Source organism: Anarhichas minor, unplaced genomic scaffold (assembly GCF_050575085.1).
Source record: "Anarhichas minor isolate MPS153535 unplaced genomic scaffold, ASM5057508v1 ptg000082l, whole genome shotgun sequence".
Classification (NCBI taxonomy): Eukaryota; Metazoa; Chordata; class Actinopteri; order Perciformes; family Anarhichadidae; genus Anarhichas; species Anarhichas minor.
Window position 1 is genome coordinate 631076 of NW_027466528.1, and position 11117 is coordinate 642192.

The 11117-nt window shown below is 44.7% G+C and overlaps 2 protein-coding genes across 2 annotated transcripts; both read right to left on the bottom strand.

The window, feature by feature from the left end:
- Nucleotides 1-443: 443 nt before the first annotated feature.
- kcnj2a (potassium inwardly rectifying channel subfamily J member 2a) lies at nt 444-1727 on the bottom strand. Its single transcript, XM_076081598.1, has one exon. The coding sequence runs from the start codon at nt 1725-1727 to the stop codon at nt 444-446; it is 1284 nt and encodes a 427-aa protein (XP_075937713.1).
- Nucleotides 1728-9654: 7927 nt separating this feature from the next.
- Nucleotides 9655-10917, bottom strand: kcnj16a (potassium inwardly rectifying channel subfamily J member 16a). Its single transcript, XM_076081633.1, has one exon. The coding sequence runs from the start codon at nt 10915-10917 to the stop codon at nt 9655-9657; it is 1263 nt and encodes a 420-aa protein (XP_075937748.1).
- Nucleotides 10918-11117: the final 200 nt, after the last annotated feature.

Below are 11117 nucleotides of genomic sequence, written 5' to 3' on the forward strand. Positions count from 1 at the left end.
AGGCACAAAGTTGAACTTGTTTTTTTCTAGCAGCACTTGAGGACATATTCTAACTATAAAAATAAAAAAACACCTTTTTGTGAAAGCGTCTTGTTCATGCCGGACAGACAAACTGAGACATGCCTGCAATTTTTCAAAGTCCTCAACAAGCTCCTTTCCTCTCCGTCATGTTGCGGTCACCAGACCCTTTGTGGAGAATTCTTCCTGCACTATGCACGTGGTTCATAGTGCTGTGTTTTGTCGTTCTGTACGCAATCAAACAGACTCTTGCATACAAAGTCCTAAACCTTTGCCCCCCCCCCCCCCCACACCCACCCACACCCACACACACAGCAGTACCGTTCGGCTTGTCCTCTACCCATAAGGCTCGGCTCATTGTGCCACCCGGAGCAGAGAGGTGATTTTTATAAAAATCCCCCGCGGGAGGTCTGAGCTCTGAACAGTCATATTTCGGACTCTCGTCTCAGAGGCCGTGGCTCTAGCGGCACCGTGGCCTGAATGTGTTCGGTCTCCGAGATGTTGTCCGTCTGGGTGCCGTCGGGCCCAACGCTGCCCCCGTTGCCTTCGTCCGTGTCCTCCTTGTTCTCCAGCGCCATCTCGTTCTCGTAGCAGAAGGAGTTGGAGTTTGTTAGAATGTATTTTTTCTCCGCGAGATCTCTGGCGCTGCACAGCGGGGTGCTCGGCACCTCGTATGTCTTATGGAAGCGGGAGTAGTCCACCTTGTAGTAGTTCTTCTCCTCGAAGAGCACCGGGTCGAACCGATGGCCCCAGAGGATCTCACCGGCGACGTAGGAGCTGCGGCACTGCGTGGTCATGGCGGTCGCCTCGACCATGCCCTCTAGGATGACCACGATTTCAAACTCGGTGGTCTCCAGGTCCTGTTTGCTCATGTCGTAGAAGGGGCTGTCCTCGTCGATCTCGTGGACGATGGTGATGGGGGAGACCAGGAAGATGCGGTCGACTCCGCTGTCGAAACCCACATCGATGTCCATCTGGTCCAGAGGGATGTACTCCCCCTCCGCCGTCGTCCGGGATTTCAGAAGCTGCGCCCGCACATGCGCCTCGACCAAGTGGCTCTTCCTTAAGTTGCCCACGCGCCACATCAGGCAGAGCTTGTTGTCCCTCATGGCCACCGTGGCGTTGTGGCTAAAAACCAAAGTCTCGTTCCTCTTCTTGGGTTTCGCCATCTTTGCCATGACGGCGCCAATGATGAAGGCGTCAATGATGCAGCCCACTATGCTTTGGAAAACCACCATGAAGACGGCGACCGGGCACTCGTCCGTCACGTATCTGTAGCCGTAGCCGATGGTGGTTTGAGTTTCGATGGAGAACAGGAAGGCGGAGGTGAAGCTGCTCACGTTGGAGACGCACTTCTGGGGGCTGTTCTTCAAGTCCCCGTAGAAGATGGCCACCAGCCAGAAGATGCAGCCGAAGAACAGCCACGACAGGAGGAAGGCGAGGCAGAAGATGATGAACATCCACCGCCAGCGGATGTCCACGCAGGTGGTGAAGATGTCGGCCAAGTACCGCTGGCCCTTCTCGCTCACGTTGATGAACTGCACGTTGCAGTGGCCGTCTTTCTTTACGAACCGGCTCTGCGGCTGGTGCCTCGTGTGCACCTTACTCTTGCTGTTCCCGTAGCCGCTGGGCACCGCCATTGTGGCGAGCTTCATGCCGTCCTCCTCTGATGACACAATGCTGTAGTGGCTGGCTCGCACGCTTCCCATCACCTCAGTCTGGGAGGGCTGTGCTGCTTCTGCTTTGGAAAACAGTCTGAGTTTCTGGAAAAAGCGTTGGAGAAACAGCTTTGAAACGCTTCTGGGGGACCGAGTCGGAGAGGAAATGGTGACGAAACGAGGCGGGCCGAAGGGGAACCTCCTCAGCCTCAATGGCCCCGAGATGGAGAGCAGCGAGAGGAGGGTGGAGCGGTCATCAGCTGACTTGGCCTCATCGGGTTCATCTGCAACAAGGAAACGGAGACGGCAGACATCTGTTAGTCAAACCAGTTCCAGATAAATCACATAAACTTTTAAACGTTCAGGGAATTTATCGGCAGCATTGTCAGAAACTTTAAACCTCTGAGCAGTTACTCGTTGAACATGTCAGATTTAATAACTTCATCACTGTTCAGTGAAACGTGCGTTCAGCCTGAGAAAAACCATCAAAAAACGCTCCACTCTGCTCAGCGTGCCAACAATATTTCATCCAGTTATGACAAACAACAACAGAGATATTTCTGCCCTCATCAACCATCTCAACCTTCACTGACAGAGGCCGCCCTGTAATTGCACCCTGGTCCCGTTATCGGTCATTCACAAAGTCCACTTGTTTTTCTTGGCTGCCCGGCGCTGACTCGGCCGTTTCTCGTCGGCTTGTGGGTTCCAGAGTTTCTACAGGATCCCATGAGCTGAAGGCTTTTGCACAATTGATGGAGTTTAAAAACTTCAACTGAGAATTTGTAGATGTGCAGTTCATTATCCTCATATCTTGAATCATATAATGGAAGAAAAATGCACCGCAAGTTCTATACGTTGAAGCAAAGCAACGTCCAGTCTGGATTTTAAAGCAAATTATTCATAAAGTCACTTGCAAACTTCTGACTTATTGCTCAGCGGTGCATTATTAGTGCACTTTTTCACATGTGACGCCTTCTCAAAATATAAGACGTTTTGCACGTGCAGCTTAATTCTGACGCAGTCCTCTTGTCACCTGCATCGTTCAACTTTAAATATCCAAATCAAATATGACTATGAAGCAGTTTTATCAGCAATCTGCCACAAAAAAGAACACTATGACAATATGTGTTCAGTGTGTGTTATTTAGAGAAGCTTCAGGGGTAAAGTGTGAGCTCTGTGTTCGGCTCTGCAGAAGAGATGCTCAGCTTGTTGACTGTCAGAAGCCCTCAGAGGTTTCTCCTCTCTCTGCTGCAGTAATGGCCGTCCTGTGAGGATTCTGCTGGCTCCACTCAAACACCACTCATTAGTTTTGGCTGTCCTGGCAACGTCTGAGTCGACCTGCTGCAGCCTCACCGTGTTTGGATGTCTCTCTGACCCACTGTGAGAGGCTGGAGGTGAAAAACTCTAAAGTTCTTCAGGCCTGAAGGGCCGGCACCATATACTGCATATACATTTTATATATATATATATATAAATACACATGGCTGCAGATCACACCGAGTCATACTATCGGTTCACAACTTCAAGAAGTCAAACTGGCTGATGCAATTTGTCTGCAGGGCTTTTACACACACACACACACACACGCACACACACACACACACACACACACACACACACACACACACACACACACACACACACACATATAAAACTGCACATTTGTATTTAGTTCCAAAACAACTCAAATGATCAGATGATGCACAAATGATCCGAACCACTGAGGATGATGCCTTGCTAAGCAATCCGTCTTTAAGATGAAATGTAAACACCTCCATTAACGGGGTTAAAAACAGACTCATTTTATGCAACCAAATCTTTTATTTTTATTTCAAAATGAGCAGTAAAAACTAAGACAGAGGTAGACAGAAACTCCCTAAATAATAAACACTATAATCATAATTCAAATAGTCATTGTTACATATTTATTCCTGCATGTCTAAGCAGTATTATTAGACAGTATATCTGAGTGTTGGAGGCAGAGCCGCTCTCGGAATGCAACAAATGCCAGCGACAAATGTTAACAGGTGCGGGTCAGAAAGGGAACCGACTGCTGGTTCAATCCTACACACACACACACACACACACACACACACACACACACACACACACACACACACACACACACACACACACACACACACACACACACACACACACACACACACACACACACACGTCTGTCCGCAGAACTAAGGACTTCTGTTCAAACGTTTATAAAAGAAGCGAGAAGAATCGGGACCGGATAAAGTGGAACCTTTGACGGCAGAGTTCGTGCGTAAAAACAGAATAAAAGAACCCATCACAGCATGAACATGTTTGCCAGAAGATAACAGCTGTTAAACACTTGCATTAAAGCACAAAATACTCGTGTTTCTACCTTTTGCTCATTTGTGGACCGGATGAGTTCAGCTCGGTGAAATATAATCCAGATGCGATCCTCGGCGTCGTTTCCCGCGCGCTTCTTGTTTTTGTTTTGGACCAAACAAGATCAAGTGCGAAACTCTCCTCACATCTCTGGAGGACCGGTCTCGATAATGTGCTTCGCGATGAGTTCCCCCAAAGCGTTTTTAAACGGCACGCACCGGGGCTCGGCCCCGCCTCCTCGCTCCGCGCGCCCTGGCCAATGGAGAGAGGCGGGGAGTACGCGCACACCGAGGAGACCGTTTTTTTTGTGTTTGGCCGGAGCGTCCAGAACCCAACATGGAAATCACGGAGAGCAATTTGGCACTAATTGAGCGACGCCACTTTCATCTCAATCAGGAGTTCAATAGAAAGAGAGGAGGGAGGGAAATATAAACACAAATACATATCAGAAAATGATAAATGTAGAGCTTAAATCTGATTAATGTCAGTACTTCTTTATATCACATACAGGTTACAGATTTAGTTTTTTAGCTTTACAATAAGCACACACACTGAAACGTGCAACTTTTACTCAAAGACAAAATTAAAACAATTTTTTCCCAAAAATCTCTCATTAAAACCCTCCAATGAATCTGACCGGTGTCTTTGTTACCACCTGCTGCTGACAGTGAACACATCACCCTCATATATATGTATATATATATATATATATGTATATTGTGCGATATCCTTGGTGTTTATAGATCTTATTTTTTAATGTGAGGATGGAAAATGTGTTCTGTCGGAAAGAATGAGTCACTCAATAAAGGCCAACATGCCTGATATGACTGTCTTTCTCCACTGAGCTATCAAGTTGCTGTGGATGTTTAGACTATGCATCTGTTGCCCTATAATTCCAGGTCAGGCCGTGTCGTCTTAAAGCCGTTGACTAAATCAATCGTCCTGCTTCGCATTAACCCGCAAATACATGTTTGTTTTTTAGCTTTTTTAAAAGCTTTTGAACTGCTTGTTTTCTATTTTTTTAATTTTTCATTTGTAGTTATTTAAGGCAGCACATACATATTTAGCCCAAACCACCTGTGTCACTGAACCGTGTGTGTGTGTGTGTGTGTGTGTGTGTGTGTGTGTGTGTGTGTGTGTGTGTGTGTGTGTGTGTGTGTGTGTGTGTGTGTGTGTGTGTGTGTGTGTGTGTGTGTGTGTGTGTGTGTGTGTGTGTGTGTGTGTGTGTGTGTGTGTGTTGCTCTCCATGCCCAATTTCCAGCAGTAAAGAGAGCGATGCATGCAGCAGCCAGTGCTGGACCACAAGGTGGAGAGCTGGAGAGCTGGAGACTGGAATTAACCGCACGCACGCGCGCGCACACACACACACACACACACACACACACACACACACACAGCTCTGAATCTGAACTCATGATACTGATCAAATATGTAAACTATTATGTAACAGCTGTAAAGATATCATCATTTTAAGATGAAGACGATAGGACATTTTCTACATTGTAGCACAAATGAGTTTATTATCCGGCTGTTGAATGCATCATCTGTTGTCCTCAGTCATGTTGTTTGTTGCTTTATGCTTTCTAGTCTCTGATAATGTTACATTGTGAACAAGGAACAGCAAAACGTGCACCCCAAAACATTTGTTTCTAACAATTAATTGATTCATTAATGATATTTATATATTGCTGACAGAACCTTCCAGAGCTGCGTGTGTGTGGCTGCGTCTACAAGCGTGCGTAACATGCATCCGTGTTCGAGACGATCTATAAGCGGGATAATCTTGTAATAACTCGCTATCATGTGAAAAATACTGGAATTATCATGTAAGAAAGAAAGGACTCACACGATGCTATTTTTTTATTTATCCTTTATTCGTGCATGGAGACCTTATTATTTATGACCTTTTATAAGATTGTTTGAATGTTTTACTTCAAACTATGTTCACACTAAAAGATAGGTGATGCAATAAAGAATCGTTTTTTTCTTGTTCAAATATGAGGTGAAGTGATTCCAGTATGTTTTAGTACCATTTTTAAAGCATATTTTTGTTTACAATGTAACATTATCAGAGATCAGAGACTAGAACAACATATTTTACTGAATATTGGAGGAGAACCATCGTCAGTAAAACTTTATTTCACACTGTGATGGTTAACGTTAAACTGTGTAATTAATCTGAGCTTCTCATGAGTACAGAACCGCGAGGGAGGTCGACGGGGGTCCGTTACATGGTTTAGAACACAGGAAGCACCTCTTACTTTGCCATACCAGACTACAGAACAACAAGATCCAGGTTCTGTTGGAATCGACTACACTCACCTTTTAAAAAAGCCATAATGAGTCTGTGTGCTGGTCAGAGTCGGTGAATAGTCCTGTCCTGGTCTGGGGCCTGAATAACATCAGGAGCTTCTGATTGATCTATTTTTGATGTTTTAACTGGATTACACATGCAAATCAAAGCAGCACGTTCTAAAGAAGCCTCTGGTTACTTTTATCCGTCTGGTTACCTGACATCAAAGTGACCGTCCCAATCCGAGCTTTTGTTCTTCGACGAGAACCAGGATCCACCTCTGATCCACCTCTGATCCACCTCGGGACAGACGCAGGACGTCAAGACCCAAACCAGACATTTAAACGTCACTTTATTGAAATTGGAATTGTCTTATGAGCAATATTGTTCTAATGTTCTATCAAATCTGCTAAGTGACACTAAAAGAACAACATTAGAAATACATTTGGTCAATTTGTTACAACAGATCTTTATATTCTTTTGTTCATAAGATATTCGAGGTAAATATTATTTGTCATTTACAAAAGTCTAAGTCAATAAACCGGCTTCATTCATGTGTGAACTACCTCTTGGTAATTACTAAACAAATGGGAATCCTCCACCACAAACATGAAGACAACTTTACATTTACACGTTTGTCACATAAACTGTAATGATTTTACTCACAATAAAGTATGTTAGTTGCCGCTAAGGCTTCAGTTTATTTACAACTAGAACTGGGCCATAACACAATATCTTTTTCACCAAATACCTCTATCGATATTGCGACAATATTGTAACGTTGACTATTGGTGCTTTATTCTAAGTAAAGGCTAATAATAGAACAGCTACAACAGTCGGGTAAGTTCAGAAAATTGCATCACTTTACTTTAATGCAGCCTTTAAACCATCAAAAAACACACTTATGCCATATCACCATACCAAAACCTAAGATGATATCTCGTATCGTATCACTATATCGATATATTGTCGATATATTTCCCCTTTTTACAAACGTTAAACTTTAGAGATAGTGAGTCAAAGTCACGTAACATGAAGGAGAACATGTAGAAACCTTCTTTTTAAACAAGTACAACACAACTCTTTCTTTTTACACTCAAAAAATAATATAAACAGTTGACAAGAAAATCCCACCACAAGGTCCATTTAGTAACTTCTGATTGTATTACATGATCTTCCTCAGATTTTAAGGACTTTGTCATCCATGTTGGCTTAAAGATCAAGATTTAAAGTTCATTTTTGAATTTGGAAACAGCAGTTAATAAAACAATTTCCCCAACAAGTACTATACAAAGTAAAAGAAACATTACGTTCACCCACTTAAATACATCTTGTATTTCATTGCTCACCCTTAAATCCACAATCACCTTAATCTGAATATTATAATAACCCTTTAAAGACAGCATTCATTAAACCGTATCTATATTTCAAATAGCGAGCCTCTGTTTATTATAGGTTTTGTATTCCGATGTCACGGTGTCACTCCACCAAGTATTTATATGCTGTGTGTCAAGTCCTGAGTACCTGGAGGCTTGAAAGGTGGCTGTAAAAGTTTGTACTTTCATCGCTCAAAATATCCGTATAAACGTCTCAGACCATAATAACACGTCTCTTCTGTCTATTCGTATGCTTAGTTTATCCTTAACACTTGTGTTTTCACCAAAATATGGTTAAATGCATTTGTTCATATCCTCACACACAACCTTGGCTTGTCGGCATCCCTCCCCATCACTCGCCCGTCTGACTTCCTTAAGGTGGAGATGCACCGAATCTGTTGACGTATGTAGGAGATGGTTTCCATTCATTTCTATGGAGAGCAAGAGAGCCGGCCGCACCTCTTGCACCATGGATACGACATGGCGAGTTGACTGACCATTTGCCGTTTCTAAATTTGCACAATCATGACTCAACTTCATGCAAATCAAGTCCGTCCAAACTCGGATCAAACAGTCAAACTTGGCAGCGCTGATTAAAAATATATCAATATTCTGTTACTGCATGGCCCTATTTCTCGCTTCAAATGATTTCAGAAACATATTTTAATGTACTGTTTAGCTGTACAATGAGAAGCTTTGTCACCCGTCCGCCATTGTTGAAACAGTTGCGCCAGAACGAAGCCTGGCCCACCTGCCGGAGCAAAGTGGACCGTTTGGGGTTCTGTCACGTCTTTCTGTATGTTGGCCGGATTTGGTGGATCTTCACCATCAGGCACCTCACTAAACAAAGTTCTCCTGACCGATGAAAGAGTAGAGCTGGTTAAAGCGCGGCGGTGAGTCGATATGTCCCAGAGGCCAACTGCAGTACTGCAGCCCAGTACTCAGCATTTTCCTCACAGATCGATATTATTAAAGTCTGTTTAAGTGTCTGTAAAAAGAATATGGTAAATTAATATTCTTTGTTATACGTGTTGTGAATCGCTTTGGTTTCATGCTGAAATATCTCAACAACTATTGGATGGATTGGAAGTGTTTACAGACGTTCATGGTCTCCAGAGGAGGAATTCGACTGGCTTCGGTGATGCCCCGACACTCTTTTAGCTCCACCATGAGGTTAACAGCGCTGTAACTTTGTAAATGTATACTTTTTTTTCAATACTTCGGTTTCTCACTAAATACCTGCAAATTAATGACATTCCCATCAGCCTCAGCTGTGCTTCATTTTTAATGTTAATTCGTTGATGTTAGCACGCTAACAAGCCAAACTAAGATGGCGAACATGGTAAACAATATATCTGCTAAACATAAACATGCTAGCATTGTCATTGTGAGCGTGTTAAAACCTCATGGAGTCACTGGTGTGAGTGTGGACTCTTAGACATCACAGTTTAATGTTTGTAAAACTTTTGCCAATCCTTCCGTCTTTAGCACGAGAAGTTGGCGCTTTTTAATGTCGCCTCAGGAGACATTCGAGGGACCGCTATGATCTGCAAGGCAATGGTCACAAGACAGCGCAAGTCATTGGTAGGCTACTTTTTGGTAGCCCTCTTGCTAGCTGGCTACACATAGTGTAAAGCCTCTACTGTTTTGAAAACCCTGGCTACGTGCTGGATGAGCTGCTCTCATTGGAATGAAATGGCCAGGCGCCATCTTTCAAGCCTTCAAGGTTTCAGTCTTTGATACTCAAAAGACAGATTTTTTTGCCGAAGTGTTACGTTAATAAGATCACATGCTAAGAAACAGAAACCCTTTTTTCATCCTTACAGTAAATGAGATTCAGTAGCATCCTCGATATTCCTCTTTAGCAGTCGCTTCTTTGAAAAAATGGACAATTAACACAGTGTCTTAATAAATGGCGGCCTCAAACATCATGGTTCTGCTTTTATATTTCTATACTTGTGAGGTCATTTGGCAGAGTCAACCTGTCTTGATGTTGATTGTCTGCTTGAGATGTTGAAACGGTTGGTTCAGGGCGACGGTCGTTCACAAGTTCCACAGTTACCGTTGGGGGTTTCAGAAGCTTTTCAAGATGGTTTCGCTGCAGTGATCTTGGAGATCTGGGTGAATGTCGCGGGGAAGATCTGGGTGAATGTCGCGGGGAATGCCGGGGTGAGGGCCGCCACTGCTTCTTGTGTTCGTACTCCTCAGCGCTGACCTCGGGCACCAGCACCTTGGCGGTGTGATTGAACAAGGTGTAATCCACCCTGTAGTGCCTCTTGCTGACCCGGATCATCTCCTGAAACAGCTGACCCCAGAGGATTTCTGCCGGGGTGTACGAGGTGCGAGTCTGATGCAGCATACCGGAGGAGTCGTCCGTGTAGGTGAAAGACACCACCAGCTCAAAGTCTTCTTTCCGTAGATCTACCAAGCTCATTTTGTACAGTGGGCTGCCGGGTTCGATCCTGTGGAAGACGGTGGTAGGCGTGACCAGGATGACGTCACTCTGCTGGATTAGCAGATCTTCGTACGTCACGTCCATTTTCCCTGTTGCGTGCACCGTGGAGCGGACGATCTGAGCGCGAGCCGTCCCCTCCACCAGGTGGTGCCGGCGGAAGTCCCCGACTCTCCAGGAAAGACACAAGTAACTATCGCGAAGATTGATGACGGCGCAGTTGCTGAAGCCCACCGTCTGCGCCCTCTTCCTGGCCGAGGCCATTTTGGCGACGACGATTCCGATGACGAACGTGTCGATGAAGCAGCTGATGACGTCTTGTATGGTGACGATGATGATGGCGATCATGCAGTTCTCGGACATCCCTCTGTAACCGTAGCCGATGGTCGTTTGGGTTTCGAGCGAGAAGAGGAAAGCAGCCGTGAAGCTGCGCACCTGGTACATGCAGGGTTCACTCGTGATGTTTCTGGTGTCACCGTGAGCCAGCGCGATGACCCAGTAGAGGATGCCGAAGAAAAGCCAAGACAGGATGTAAGACAGGGCGAAGATCAGGAACATCACCCTCCACCTAATCTCCACCAAGGTGGTGAAGATATCCGTCACAAACAGCAGCCACTCCTCGGGAACATGGCGAAACACCACGTTACAGCTGCCCTCTTTGCGTACGTAGCGGTATTTCTTTGGTTGAGGTCCATTCTCATTCTTCACAGTGATGGCATCGGCGGGGCTCACGGATGTATATTGTTTATGCATCTTCCCGAGTCTGTAGGAAAGATAACAAAGAACATTTAGAAGTTTCATTCACCAGTGTGGTAAATATCAGGCAATTTCGACTTCACACTAAAGTGTTTTTAATACTATCAGTAGAGGGCGCCAGAGTAGGACATCTTTAAGTTCTACACATTGTGTTTATAAGTGTCCACAAAGAAATAACCTCAACGTATAGTTTGATA

Bases quoted from the DNA above. Each gene is read 5' to 3' on its own strand.
- kcnj2a (XM_076081598.1), bottom strand. From the start codon at position 1,727: ATGGGAAGCGTGCGAGCCAGCCACTACAGCATTGTGTCATCAGAGGAG.
- kcnj16a (XM_076081633.1), bottom strand. From the start codon at position 10,917: ATGCATAAACAATATACATCCGTGAGCCCCGCCGATGCCATCACTGTG.